At 37.8% G+C, this 16,051-nt stretch overlaps 1 protein-coding gene across 1 annotated transcript in view; it reads right to left on the reverse strand.

Annotated features, from left to right (window-relative positions):
* LOC108682591 (putative sodium-coupled neutral amino acid transporter 11) overlaps positions 1-13,284 on the reverse strand; it is a 15,373-nt gene extending 2,089 nt beyond the window's left edge. The window contains exons 1-10 of the mRNA XM_018171785.2: positions 12,957-13,284; positions 10,924-11,074; positions 7,954-8,163; positions 7,013-7,163; positions 6,674-6,775; positions 6,096-6,216; positions 5,722-5,809; positions 4,819-4,954; positions 4,479-4,593; positions 1,272-1,497 (exon numbers count right to left, since the gene is read on the reverse strand). Coding sequence (XP_018027274.1) covers positions 1,272-1,497; positions 4,479-4,593; positions 4,819-4,954; positions 5,722-5,809; positions 6,096-6,216; positions 6,674-6,775; positions 7,013-7,163; positions 7,954-8,163; positions 10,924-11,074; positions 12,957-13,043 — 1,387 coding nt within the window. The 5' untranslated portion in view covers positions 13,044-13,284. The remainder of the gene's footprint in view (positions 1-1,271; positions 1,498-4,478; positions 4,594-4,818; positions 4,955-5,721; positions 5,810-6,095; positions 6,217-6,673; positions 6,776-7,012; positions 7,164-7,953; positions 8,164-10,923; positions 11,075-12,956) is intronic.
* Between the last annotated feature and the right edge of the window lie 2,767 nt (positions 13,285-16,051).

Genomic DNA, 16,051 nt, shown 5'->3' on the forward strand with positions numbered 1-16,051 from the left:
AACTATGATACAATATTACCATAAAAATGTTCTTCTTTTAAATAAAACAAGTTTCAACTTCATAACGTTCTTAGTTTTTTATTTATTACCAAATTAAAAGGGTTACTTAATTCTGAAACACCCTGTATTTCTATACTTTTAATCTTAACTTTGAATTGAATGCAATGTTTTCACTAAACATCAGCGGATCATTTGCTACGATAGCTTGGAAATGAAAGTAACAGATCATGAGATATTTATTTTATTATATTATTATATTATATTTATTTTATTTTGATATTTTTAACATATACAAAAATATAGGGTAATGGCAACAAGTAATTTATATATATATTCTATTTCGTATTCTATGTTTTCGCCGAGTTATTTATTCAGTGATTATTAGTATCATGAGAGGCTGAAACATGACCAATTTGAATCCTAATTATGTGCAATCAAAATTAATTACTTGTCATAACTATAGAAATCTTAAAATCAGAAAAATCTCATTTTAATGTCACCGGAATGCAAACAACTCAAGGAATGTTCCGTTTTCCATAACACGGAATTGGCCTTTAGTTCTACGGCATTCTAACATTAAGCAATAAGATTTTATTAACACTCGACATTTGTAATAAAGGCGGATCTCAAAAACAAGAACATTCTCGTAGTTAAAGTTCACCGTTTACCATGTTCGAAGATCAAAAATCTTCAAGCAGAAGTTCTCGCTCGTAAAAAAATGCTGGAACATTTCAGCAGATGTGCAACGTACAAATCTCAGGCTGCTGATATGGTGGGGAAACGATTCAACCATGGGGAAACGCTTTTATTTTGTTTTTGTCATTTAAACAATTTCTCTGTTTTGCAGGTGGGATAGAACGGGCAAGGGATAAATGATGAACTTTGATAAATAGGTTGCGATACATTTTCTTCTCTTAATCGAAGTCTAAATTATCAGTTATCCAGCGTTCCTCAACGGCTGGATCTTGTTGAACATTTCACAAGCCACCGCCTGCCATTGTAATAGTACGAAACCCAATAAGGCTTATGTTTCTTTTGTTTCAAATCCATAATTGTAAATAAGCAAAGCCCAGGTAATGGACCATGAACAAATAACAATTGAGCAGCTTCCTAGGTTCAATAACCGAAATTTAATTGCTTCAGCAACTTGCAGCTGCCAGCTAGAAGGGCAAACGGTTCAGCCCCGACATGACAACTGCGTTCGCCACTGAACCTACCTACTGGTCAATAGTCGACGCCCAGGAATGTGAATTTGATTGGTACTTTAGTACCATTGACTTCAGTGAAGCAGTAGTCCATCTGAAAACCGTCTGAGCAAGTACTGAGTGTGACGTAGTCTGAGATCAAGGTAGTGATGCCTGCTATGGTAGCAATTATGCTGAATGTCAGCACCAGGAGGGCGGAGACGTTCTGCCGTGAGAACGTCTTGTTCTCTTGCGACTTGATGAACAAAATACTCGGTAGCATGAACGCGAGAGGGCACATGAAGAACAAACCCTGGAACGATAATTAGATCAGTACTCATTGCAGTGACTGACAAAGAGCGCATTTTCTCGTCCGTCCGTGAGGTCACGGACAGACGGACGGACGGACATGACAAGCTCTATAGCCCTTTTTTCCATAAATGAGAAAATGCGCTAAAAATGTAAAACTAGGTTAAGAAAAATATTTATCAAATAAAATTTTCAATTCAAATCGAGAGTTTTCAGACAAAAGATAACGCAATAGGATCGTTTGTTTTGCCTCTAACGAGTCAGCCATCGTTGAGCTCAAATTATCTCTGTGAAAATAGGCCCGTGCAGAAGTTGATGCTAGTTTAAAGTCTTAAGTAAAACTGGAAGTGTAGATAGACATGTCTTATCCGCCGACGAAATGTTCAGCCAGAAAATAACGCGTATACATAACCAAATTTTNGCCCAGTGTCGCGCCATGCTGCAAGAAGAAACCTTGCATTCAATAAGAATACTTGTAAAATAAGCCATTTGAATTTGTCGTAATAGTGTACACATTTATAAGTATTCAGTTCCGGAGAATAACGTAAAATCATTCATCTCCATTCCTGTCTCTTATACACATCTAGATGTGTATAAGAGACAGGCCCAGCAGACGCGGCCAGCGACGCGTGTGTCGTCTGAAATATTGAACTCAATTATAGCAATCAGAATGTGGAACATAGTCAATATAATGCCGCATTTAACGCATTTTACATGTGAAATTTGTGTACAAATTCTTTAAATGCATTTATAACAGCTCCGAAGGTGTCGATAAATTATTGTATGTTGTACAGCTGAGTAACGATCAAGTTAGTCTATGATTTCAAGTTGCCTTTAATTTAGTTCCTGTTGCTTAATCACCTTTGATTTCACAAGTTAATTGACCAACATGAGTCATTATTTCAATTCTCTGAATGTTCAAACCTCGTTCCATCGCTGGACGTTTTCATCAAGTGATCGGTAGAGCGAGAACGAAATTTGATGGATGCCAAAGCCGAACGTTACGATGGCCTGAGCTGGACCCAGGCCCGAGGCAAGCATGTGCAGGCTGCTAAATGACACTCCACTGTGAATGAACAAGTGTCCGGTGTCAATCTGGCGTCTCATTGTAATCATTATAATTGTTTGCAATTGGGATGCAATATTCACTTGGCCTGATATACATTGATTACATGAATCAGCATCTGGAAGGCACGTAATAGATCACGTGATCAAGACCTTAGTAGTGGGCGGAAGCGAATGCTATATAAGGGCTAGCAACCTTAAGTAAGGCCCCCTGCAGTATTTGATAAGCGTTCCGCGATGTAACGTGTCGGCTGAGTTCTCCGACCTTACTGTCGACGACGTAGCTAATACCTCTGTATCGTACTCCTGTATAACCACCCCGTATATAAGAGATGTTATCAGACACATGAGTCTTACTTATCTTCAACGGCCTTACACACGTAACCCGATCCTCAGGTAGAACTTAATATAATGAACTCTGACATAAACCTCATAAGCATACAATTCATATCATAGCTCTGAGCGAGAACGAAATTTGATGGATGCCAAAGCCGAACGTTACGATGGCCTGAGCTGGACCCAGGCCCGAGGCAAGCATGTGCAGGCTGCTAAATGTCACTCCACTGTAAATGAACAAATGTCCGGTGTCAATCAGTCGTCTCATTATAATCATTATAATTGTATGTAATTGGGGGCGTAATATTCACTTGACCTGAGACTGATGGACATTGATGACATGAGTCAGCATCTGGAAGACACGTGACAGATCACGTGATCAAGACCTTATATAGTAGTGCGCGGAAGCGAATGCTATATAAGGGCTAGCAACCTTAAGTAAGGCCCCCCGCAGTATTTGATAAGCGTTCCGCGATGTAACGTGTCGGCTGAGTTCTCCGACCTTAGGGTACGCACACAGTGAAAGCAGGTTGCCAGCGTGCTGGTTACCTGCTCAGGCTGGCGCCTGAAACCAAAGAATACAAAAGCCTATTCGTACAGGTTTTCACTGTGAACACTTACATTATTATCCTATGTTCATTCTTGTGGCAGGTTGGAGCAGGTTGCCCGCGCGGGCAAATCTGCTTTCACTGTGTGCGTACCCTTACAGTCGACGCTGTAGCTTATACCTCTGTATCGTACTCCTCGTAACCACCTCGTATATAAGAGATGTTATCAGACACATGAGTCTTACTCATCCTCAACGACCTTACTCGTGTAACTGGATCCTCAGGTATAACTTAATATAATGAGCTCTGACACAAACCTCATAAGCATACAATTCATATCATAGCTCGATAATAAACCTAAAGGTTGGCCCTCATTGCTATCTTCAGAGAGTAAATCTGAGGTGTAATAATTGCAGTGACTGACAAAGAGCGCATTTTCTCGTCCGTCCGTGAGGTCACGGACAGACGGACGGACGGACATGACAAGCTCTATAGCCCTTTTTTCCATAAATGAGAAAATGCGCTAAAAATGTAAAACTAGGTTAAGAAAAATATTTATCAAATAAAATTTTCAATTCAAATCGAGAGTTTTCAGACAAAAGATAACGCAATAGGATCGTTTGTTTTGCCTCTAACGAGTCAGCCATCGTTGAGCTCAAATTATCTCTGTGAAAATAGGCCCGTGCAGAAGTTGATGCTAGTTTAAAGTCTTAAGTAAAACTGGAAGTGTAGATAGACATGTCTTATCCGCCGACGAAATGTTCAGCCAGAAAATAACGCGTATACATAACCAAAATTTTCGACTGTTGTCAATGAGACAACAGGCTTGACAGGCAGTTATCAATCGGAATATCAAATACTATAAATGTCTAATAACGAGCCTAATTTTATGCCTATTTGACCTACTCTAGACGTCGAACTGTCCGACCTCCTAGACTGATGATACTCCTGTTAAGAAACAGTTTTATAATGATGATTATGAGTTGAGTAATCAACACTAAATCAAGTAAACGCTGGAAGTTTACAGCAAACTTACGGTAAGTTGCAGCACGAAGGCGAGACATCTGGTGCTGAATGACAGCAGCATTGCCGAAACCACCAAAGCCAAGGAAATCCCGTAATGACGAAGTGTGGACGCCGGCTGGCTTTTCCTGCATTGAAACCGACATAAAAATTCGATGGTTTTACCAAAATGCAACTGTGAGTTTTCATATTGGCACCATTTTATATTTTGAAATTTGTTGAGCAAGGAAAAAACGTGATTTTAGTAGTCAAGTCCGATCCATATGGCAATTCATGTTCTTCATGCTTATGCAATATGAAGTAATGAAAAGCGAAATTTTCTATGAATTATATATTATTCGGAACGCGTGTACCCGAAGAATGAGGTCTCGATGACCTCTCTGGCAGCGAAGCACTCAGAGGGAAATGTGAAGAGCACCGTGAAGACGAAGAGACATCGCATCACGTTCATGAGGTCGTCGCGCCAGCAGTAATTCTCAAGTAGGTCTCCTGTGCATCAAGCAGTCCGAACTGTTTGTTTAGAACTGTTTGTTTAGAACTGTTTATTTAGAACTGTTTATTTAGAACTATTTATTAAGAACTGTTTATTTAGAACTGTTTATTTAGAACTGTTTATTTAGAACTTTTTATTTAGAACTGTTTATTTAGAACTGTTTATTTAGAACTTTTTATTTAGAACTGTTTATTTAGAACTGTTTATTTAGAACTGTTTATTTAGAACTGTTTATTTAGAACTGTTTATTTAGAATATTTCCAGAAGGTCTCCTGTGCATCAAGCAGTCCGAACTATTTATTCAGAATCTACAATGTTCCATTCTTCAGGAGTTAAACTCTATATACGATGTAAAGCTCAATATACGATGCATGTAAATAAATTTGGATACAAAATTCGAGAGAAATATCACATCACAACTAGATTCGCGGTAGCCGCCTTTGTCATTCATAGCATTGGATAGCACATTCATTATATAAGACTGAAAAATGCAGTGGGCTAAATTTGTTTTAATAGCATTGGTTTTTCTATATGACTCGATTTACATACAATAATTCAAGCAATCAGGCGGCTAGCTGAGGGGCACTGTCTGCAATACTCTAGCGACATTTCCAAAATTTTCTATTTCATTTTAGAACATATCTAAAATTTTGTAAACTTCCTTAAAAATATCACAAACAATCCCATTCATTCTAGGGAAATTTTTTCAAAAAGCATGAAATATTTAACTAGGAATAGCAAAAATAATTTTAAAATTCGGAACCTTGCGTGAATTTGCCAAACGTTACGTAGCCAGCGATCGCGATGAAGATGCACAGCCCAGCAGACGCGGCCAGCGACGCGTGTGTCGTCTGAAATATTGAACTCAATTATAGCAATCAGAATGTGGAACATAGTCAATATAATGCCGCATTTAACGCATTTTACATGTGAAATTTGTGTACAAATTCGTTAAATGCATTTATAACAGCTCCGAAGGTGTCGATAAATTATTGTATGTTGTACAGCTGAGTAACGAAAAAGTTAGTCTATGATTTCAAGTTGTCTTTAATTTAATTCCTGTTGCTTAATCACCTTTGATTTCACAAGTTAATTGACCAACATGAGTCATTATTTCAATTCATTTAATGTTCAAACCTCGTTCCATCGCTGAACGTTTTCATCAAGTGATCGGTAGAGCGAGAACGAAATTTGATGGATGCCAAAGCCGAACGTTACGATGGCCTGAGCTGGACCCAGGCCCGAGGCAATAATAAACCTAAAGGTTGGCCCTCATCGCTATCTTCAGAGAGTAAATCTGAGGTGTAATCATTATTCTCCAACGTCAACTGTTCAGCTCCTAATTAAGGCGTTTTTAATAGTGATGATGCGAAAACATTTCGTCTAATCGCACATGAATTGATTATTTCTCCTAGTATTCCTGATGTCCATTTAAAGAATGCGTGAAAAACACTTTTAATTCAAACATTGTAAAATACGTAATAGCATTACATAATAACATAATATAATATCATTGTAATTGATAAATATTATACAGATCTAAAGACCGTTTCACTCACTCTAGCTCCGTCATGACGGGGAAGCATGCGTGAAAAACACTTTTAATTCAAACATTGTAAAATACGTATTAGCATTACATAATAACATAATATAATATCATTGTAATTGATAGATATTATACAGATCTATAACTAATGAAAGACCTCATCACTCACTCTAGCTCCGTCATGACCGGGACTCTGAGGGCAATCGAAATGGCCAGCACTGCCAGGATGGCAATTGACAGCAGCGCCGAGTGTGCCAGCGTCTTGATGCTCCTAACGCCGAACACACCAACAATTAAACGCTGGTATATTGAAGGGCAGTTAATGTATCCGTACGGTTTGTTTTGTCACTTTTACAGTGGAAACGATTATCATCTTAGTCAGAAATGAAATCTTTAGTTATAGTTATCAAAAATTAACGAGTTAAGTTTGTAAATTTGGCAGATATGATATAAAAATTTTTAAACTGAAAAAATATTTGTACGATAATTATAATGCTGTCGCTCTCACCTCACGCATGACAGGGGTAGTGTCACCAGCAGAGTCACCATCGCTATGTGCAGCTCGCGGCTCAGCCAGACGCTGTGAGGGTTCAGCTCTGCCATCCTCTGCAACACCTTCGGGAGGGCGTCACCCGCCACCAGGTTGTAGCTGATCATCGCTGAACAATAAATTAATTTATTCACACAAAAATCAGCAATAAGATTCACTGATCAAGGCTAGATTAATGCATTCTTTCCAATTTTGTCATTGGTAAAGCCAGAAGTTTGTATTAATTAAGATTAAGGGAAGAATGAAGACAGCTATAAGTTGCAATTCGACGTTGTAAGAAGGCTGATGATGCTATGTGTCATAGCTGGGATGCTGAACTCGTTTGCAAAAGCCTATTAAATTGGATGCTTGAAGTAATCAATATGTTCTATTCGTGACCAGACTCAATACATATAATTTTTCTTAATTAGTTATACGAATATGTTTTGGGATACGTAGAACTGAGAATTAGTTTGAAAGCGAGAGATCTCTGGTTACAGATACCAACTCTGAATAACCAATAATGAAACCTCAAAAAAAGAGATCAAATGAAACAAAAAAAATACAATTATGAAACCAAGCATTCACTAGAATCTCTCAGTTATGAACTAATTTACACAATAATCAGGATTTGACAATCAACGAGAAAGATTTCAAATTTTTCAGTATTTATTTGTCATAAGCGAGACGTGAGTGAATATGGATAATGCGTATCAATTAATCACTCTTTATACGTAAATCTTAGTAACCCTAGTTACTAGTAGTAACTCATTAGCAGCTCATGTGTAGTAACTCATTAGCAGCTTTAGAAATGTACACGTGAATCTATTTTAATAAATGGTCTTTCCGCTCAGTGAATATCGTTTTATCTTGCAATTCACATCAGCAATTGCTGACATAAAGTTCAGTGTTATCCTCACACAAGTAAGGCACCGCGAACTGCAGGCCACCACACACGATGAAGCCAGGCGTCCCCAGGAATGCTAGTGCAGTGTCCTGGTAGGTGTTGGTGCGAGCAGCCCTTCCTGCCCTCATCAGCAACACCAGCGATATGTCCGTCACCACCGCCACCAGCACGATCACCACCACACCCAGCACCAACCCTGCCTCGCGTAGCGCGAACGGCATGGCTGAAACATCAAAGTTTTTCCCGTTACAAAAACGGCATGAAACGTTTTTTCCGTTACAAAAACGTCATGGCCTAAACATCAAAGTTTTTCCCGTTACAAAAACGGCTTGACTGAAACACCAAAGTTATTCCCGTAACACTAACGGCATGGCCGAAACACCAAAGTTATTATGGCGCAAAAATAATTTTCAGAAAATTTTTCCACTTATTTCGCTAATTTTGATAAATCACCTCATAGATGTTTAAAAATAGATAAAGCCGTTTTCCTCTTTCCTATAAAAAATATAAGTTATTGACAGCCAAAACTTCAACATCGGTCATTTTTTCCGCAGCAAGTTGGAACGAAATGACGAAAGTGAGGCCCCACGTACAGTTTATTTCATCTAATTTGAATACTTTATTTCCTTCGGAAATTTACGTATATGAAGTAATCTTTTTTTTTCGCAAATTGAAAAAGCATCATTTGGCAGGGAAATTCTTCTACATTTTTTAGTTTTAGAGGGCAATCTCGTAGGCGATCACTCTGTGTCCTTTTTACATATTTTGAAAATTTTTACACCTTTGAAAATTTGAGAAATATGAGAATTAAACATGCAAGAACTGCTAAGACATATTCGAAGTACAACAAATGTGTTTAATGAGAATAAGTGCAACAGCATTTTTTATAGGATCAATTATGGTCAATTTCATTCATGCATTATTAATAGAACATAACAATAATTGCGATGATAAATATAACTTGCGGTGAACCATTTTGGAAGTAACATTGAAATTTTTAATCAATTTTAGTCCTACTTCTGTTTGATGTCAGTTACATTGTGATTTACAATATATAATTTAAAAAAAAACTAAAATTATACATCGATGCAACAAATTAACTTAATCTTTCTAAACTCAAAAGGCAAATTCAACTCAATGAGTGTGGCACCTGCGAGGAAATGTGTGTGGATATAACAAATAGTATATGTACTTAGAATGTGCGTGGACCAAAAAGAATGTGACCAAAAGAAATAAAATGTGACCAAAATGAGTGTGGACCAAAAAGAATGTGAGAGAACTAAAGCGTAGAGTCTTATAGTAAAGCAAGTCAGTGGTTAGGAATACTGGGCAGTGCAGCAAGTGTGAGAGCAAGTAAATATGATGTGCTAAGAGAAGCATGGAAAAGTTTGGAATGAACGTTATTGGTATGGAATGAACGTTATTGCGTAGAATGATGGTAACTGAATAAATTTGAAGTTGTACAGAATAAGAAAGCTAGACTGGCACTTGGGGCATCCAGATGGACTGGTGTGGAGGTTTTGAGAAGAGATATATGGGATAGAGCACGTTTGAAGAGAAAATAATGAATGCAGCATTGAGATATGAAGTACCACGAGAAAGAATGGATAATGAACGGTGGGCACGAGAGATGTACCTGCATGAGGAGCATGAGGGCGAGCAAATAAGCACGTAAATGTCGTGCATTGCTACGGAAGTGTGGTATGCATGAAGAAGCGCACAGAGCTGGGATCGAACCCGCGCCTCTCTGCGCCAATCCTGGTACTCTGAACTTTAACCACTTTTGCTGTGGGTTGTTACTATATGGACTATGCGACCCAATCATTTTTCTCAGTACAATGTTCTTTAAGAGCAGCACTGCAAATAAACTGCACGAGTCTACCCTGTTATTAGCAACCTATTGATTGATGATCTCAAGTGCAAACCAAAGTAACTAAATAAACATGAACCACGAGCGTGAACTCTAGAGCTAATAAATGTCATGTTCGTTCCATTCGTTCAATTCATATATGATGCAAATGATGTCAGTGTCAATACCGGCATATGCAGACAAATGCGCTAGTATAATAATTATATTTTGATAATAATTGATTAATGTGAAATATAAACAATAGTAATCGGAATATATACTGCATTACTTATATTTATGGAACGCATCTACTCTTAAATTCTCGCCTGAATAAATCCCATGATTTAGGGAGCATTTCGCTTTATAAATGTAATGCCTTTACACTCATGATTTATTGAATATATTACACAAATAAATACGCTGAATCGAAGTGTAGTAAACTTTGTTAACTTGTCACAACTTCTGGATTAAGTATTCATATCATCAGTTTGCTCTCAAGTTGCTGGCTCTTCGATCAAATTTACATTTATTGAAAAACGTTAATGAGAAACATTTATATTCAGCCAGATAATATGAAAATATTTCTCTTTCACGGAAAATTAAAATGAACTACTTCAGATGCTCAATCGGTAAAGTTGTCGATTTTATTATTAAAAACCTATCATTTTTAGTGGTCTATATTATTATCGTCAATTAGCTACGCTATTCATTTTCAGGAATCGTCTATATTATTTCCACCACCACAGTTGTGTTATCTAATGCATTATTGGTGAATACGTTAATATTCCATGTCACTATCACTAATTCAACACTAAGTGTTAGAGGTGCTTGTTCTCGGAGTTAAGAGTTGCGGTCAGTAAAACTTTTAACCCCTTCCCGCCAGTATTTATCGCGCTATATCGGCCCGCTTATGGGCGGTACTGNCCCCACACGTGGCCAGTAGCAAGTAATTAATAGCAGTTAGCATTTAAACGGTTTACTGGTCGCATCTACTGCCCCTGTGTGCAAGCACCTTAGCCTTTTGATCTCGGATACATTTACCGTCGTCAATGCTATTCGTGCCTAGTGGCTATATGGAGACCAAGAAGTCCCGTCAGTTACGTAGGAGTGATTAAGACCCTGGCGCCGGCGTACCGATGATGCCGCTGCCGATAACTGCGTTGACGTAGTTAACGTGGGCGCTGAAGGTGTCCCAGGCGGTGCTCGGTGACGGGGAGGTCGAGTGCAGAGCATCAGAGCTGTCGGTCTTGTTGGGGGCCATGAGCGAGCCCAGTGTCGCGCCATGCTGCAAGAAGAAACCTTGCATTCAATAAGAATACTTGTAAAATAAGCCATTCGAATTTGTCGTAATAGTGTATACATTTATAAGTATTCAGTTCCGGAGAATAACCCAAAATCATTCATCTCCATTCAATGCAACAAATATCGCCTATGTCAATGAATGTTTATACGTTATTGTTAATTTTCCCCGTCAGATTTCGAGCCGCTTGCATTAAATCCAATTCCATAAATGAACTGTGCCAATTATTTTATGATACTTTATATATTTGGACCTGCCAGGAGCGTATATGCATGGGATATTTAAAAAAAGTATCATAGTTGATTTTTTACAATAAGTTGAAGCAAAGAAAATATTCTACTAGTATGATCACTCTTGCAAGAAGCACCATTTAGTTAATGAAGAATAAGGGGCGAAGAGGATATCATATCAATAACCGTCCTCGCGTTGTCTATATTATAATATAATCGCTTTCCCTCATCAATTGAAAAAAAAACACTCAAGTTTCTATTGAAGGTGGACAATTTCACAATTAACTTGTATAACAACTGCATAAAACCCAAGTTCTTTACGACGAACTTTTTCATCAAACTTTATTCTGGTGATTATTTGGTTAATTTAGCATGATTGACATTTTAGTAGCGCGTAGTCGCGTACTGCAGTTTTAGCTGCATTTGCGCTATCCTAACCGGACTACAATCACACAAGATCTGCCCAAATATTACAACCAACTGCGATGTGGAGGATGTTTGAAAATAATTCAAATTTTTTTGCCTAGATTTGTATATTTTTATGTAAAATAGGCACAGGAAAAAGTCAAGCAGTTCAATATATTTTACTTCACCATGCCTTCACACTGAGTACACCTTCGACCTCAATCCATTTCGATATAACTAACAAGTTTCCCAATTAAATCAGTCGAGGTCCGGGTTCCTTAACCTATTTTATTTATTTATCAAATAATACATAACAATTATTATTTACTTTTCATTGGGGTCATTTTTCCGGGCTAAAGATTTCTCTCCAATATTTAATTTCCCTGAAGACTCAACTAATCAAAATCAATAGGGAAAATGTGAGATTATGTTGGTATTCCCGATTATTCTCGCGTGTAACTGAAGCATTTAAGAAGCTTATTATTGCTCCTACATATCAGTAAAAATAATCGCTCTACGTTAGTATAAATAATCGCTCTTCGTCAGACTGATGAAGTAAAAATTAGTCGGAGGGTGAGTAGCATTCATGTAAACGTTGCATATTTGTAGCATATTAAAAAATAAAATTCCAGTCTAGTATTCTTTTTATAAAGTGCTTAAGCCTGGAGAGGAGCAGCGATGTTTCTCTCAAAGGAAATTGAGATTATTGCGATAAAGTTAGAGTTTACATATGAGATCATCAGATAAATCCTCAAATTGGTGATTTGCGTGTTATGCATAACGAATACTTTTCTAAAACGTGAAAGAGGTTACCAGTCTTATGAAAACGGAAATAAATAAAGTTATTAATTAAGACTTTAACAGAATCAGCTTATTAACGTTCGTCGCAGCATTCTGATTAATACGCGCACCTAATGAGTTCCATGATCGAGTTGATTAATGAGTTCCAAGCATCCAATTATGAAAAAATCAGGCTCTATGTAGTTACACAAAACAAATAAACGAAATTATTTGCTAAAAGCTGCGTGCCTATTGAAGTAGCGTCAAAAATAACCATCTTAATTAGTATTTATTTGCACGAAGCATTTCTAGCTGCACAAAGCTTCATCCCTTATTTATCATTCCTTCAACCCTTAATACAATGTTGAAGCAATAGCACTGAAGAGGGTAGATGTGATAACAATTAAAAGTAAAAGGTGATCGCGTTTGAACTAAAACTTAAAATAACTCACATTAACACCGTTGCTGTATGACTTGGCCTCAGGCTGTACAATTCGTTGCTTTTCGGCGGCGAGGCTCGAATCTTCCGTTGAAGTCATCCCATGCGAGAGCGGCTGAAGTTCCCTCAGTATATCAAGAGCACCAAGACCAGTGTTTTTTCTTGAATAGTGAGCACTTGGACTAATGCGTTCCTATTAGTTAGGAGATGAACTTGTGCGAATTCAATCAAATTTATTCAGTATATTATGCATAAATAATGAATTTTTTGGTACGTTGTAGGAAAATTTGCATAATGGTATGTTATCACCAGAAAAATATATATCACCTGAAAAATATAAACGTTGAAAGTCGGCGCAATTAATACTAAAGTGACGCTGGGTGAATTAAAAATTAATATCAATATAGGTTCATACACGAAATAAAGCCTTTAACCTAATCAAATATAACATAACATAACATAGTGATGTCGGCGCTGAAGTGTAGGCCTGATGTGGCCTGTCGCCCATTCTTGTACTTTTCGTGCCTTGTTCACAGATCTAAAATCGGCTCATTTGACCGGATCTTTTCATGACTAACGATAGTTTGAAATAGTTACTAGACTTCCACCGGGTTCGATATGGTGCTAGGCATTTCAAGTCTGAAAACATATTTTCCATAGCTTTATCTAGTCTGTTCTTGAACGAAACATTCGAACATTGTTTTAAAACCTTTATGATTTGTCATTTAGCGTTCTGCGTTCTGAACTCCAATTGTTAAATGTTTAGTAATTTTGTATAACAATTTTTATTCTTGGAATTAGTTCTCCCCGCTTATATTTTATCACGCAATTGGTGATGAAAAACTCAGGCAATCCCGACGACGAGCATTTTTGTTGAAATGTAATGCGGTTTCAAATTTTAAAATTAGTAAGGTGATATACAGGGGCCATTTCAGCACACTTCCAAGGGACATTCCGTGCACATTTTCATCTCCATTTTATTTCCAAAGAATCTGTAAGCAATTAACGATGAATTTTATGTATGAATTTACAATTTGTACTTGAAAATTTTAAGGCCCCCGTAGGAACTATCCACTAATGTAAAGTAATACCGAAAAAGAAATCGTTTTAATATGTTATTGTTCTAGCCGAAGCCTCGCGGAATTAAATAACCTTTTCGTTTTTGCACTCGAACAAGCTCCGCATTTCAGAAACGACCCGTCACGCGACAGTAAACCGCCGTTCGGTGTTGCCGAGCCGAGTGCGTTGCAATAGTTTCAGCTGTGCACTATTTGTGGAACGTCATTTGCACGGCACCATACAACCATTGCGTTTCTATGACACAAGTTTGAAGTTTCCGTTTTTGAAGTAACTCAAAAATTCTAAAAAAAAACTTTCGTAGCATTTATAAAATGTGATGCATTTTTCCGATACTGTAACGCGTGTTCAGTAAAATCAAGAGATGAATATTTGATCTCATTATGAACAGAGAACGCAAGAATCTAAAGTTATGCTGGAAATAGTTTATTAAGCACTTGAAAATCACGACTGCATGTGATATATAAAGCACTGTTGATTTAAGGCTGTCAAAAAGAGAGAGAGCACTGACAGATCACCACAGCTGCGACAGATAACATTAACACTGGCACGTGGAGGCGGCCACAGCACCTGTGCGGCAGCTGCAAGATTCAGGCTACACGTGCGTCTAGCTTCGCTTGCACGTCGCATGTGTCACTGACACTCGCTGTATACTTGTGTACAATCTCTTTACGTGTGCTTAATTACTGTTTGTTCAGTGTTACTATAGTGCATCCATCTAATTGACAGAATCAGGATAACTGGGCGCTTGCTACAGTAGTTTCACAGTACAACGGTAATTCTGGACTTAATTTAATTTTTTGCAGTATTATTCGCCTGAAGAGTGTAAGTAATTTTTGCAGTTTCGCAAGATCAACCAGAGCGGCGCAGCAAAACTACTATGCTAAAAGTTATTATGTCTTCTGCACCCTTCCTACTGAGATTAACTCTAGGGAATAAAGGACCTCAGATACGTATGAATAACATTACCGACAGTTACTTTGAATATCAACGAAGGTTGCTTTCTCCTTTAATAAATTTTCAAAATAAGATTCAGTCCCAATAGTGGACCAGGTCACACACCAGCATTTAAATTGAAATTTAAAGGTGGAATGATTCAGTAAATAGAGCCGTAACTTTAACAGCAATTTTCTAATGTATAAAGTTCGGGCTATGAATACCAATGAAATTAATAACTAACTCAATTTGCCCATGATGGTGCTTGCAAGCTCTAATTAATATTAAAGAAGAATAATGTAAGCAACGCAATGTTTGTGAACATATCTTAAATAAACGAGCGTAGATGTCGTGCCCATAATGAATAAGGAATATATGATAAGGAATACAAAGGAAATCAGTTTGAAATATAAGAATCTAGGTGGAGGGGAGTGGAATGGGGGAAGGGTTAACGGTCGAATTATGAACGTGAATTGAGATTAAATTCCAGTCAGCATTAGGCTCGGTTAACACCATACTGCCTGTCACGGTCCAGTCCAACTTTCGTCAACACTTTGACTCCGAAGTGGTACATGTGCGTACCGCGAAATGTATGTTTTCTCCAGGACATAATGGTACAAAATCGGACGCTATGACTGTGAGCACTAGACTTCATCGGCTGTTATGTCCTCTAGCGTTCTTACCTACGGAAAGAAATATGAACTAAGTGTGACGTTTGGCCTCCGGCATGCGCCCCAGATTTGATGACTCACTGGCGCGTTTAGTTATAAGCCTTGCAGCGTTTGCTTCAAGGCTGGTTTAAGAGTTAAATTTGTTGCTGACGGCTGCAGACTCTATATGAAAACGTGACTAACAGCGCTAAGGCATTAGGAATCTAACACCACAGGCTACGTCGCCCACTAGCTTGCTCGACCATTGATAGAATATGCCCTGAAGTGTAAAGTTGCTGGCCTCCATCACGCTCCCCTTTCCCAATTACGTCTAGTACGCAAACATCACGTTTACTTCTATTGTATACCAATTTCTAAGTGAATCGTGAAGCAGAATTGTATAGCAGAATAGGAACTGTTGAATTAGAAGTTTCAAATATCTTTG

This window comes from Hyalella azteca, unplaced genomic scaffold (assembly GCF_000764305.2).
Source record: "Hyalella azteca isolate HAZT.00-mixed unplaced genomic scaffold, Hazt_2.0.2 contig8227, whole genome shotgun sequence".
Taxonomy (NCBI): Eukaryota; Metazoa; Arthropoda; class Malacostraca; order Amphipoda; family Hyalellidae; genus Hyalella; species Hyalella azteca.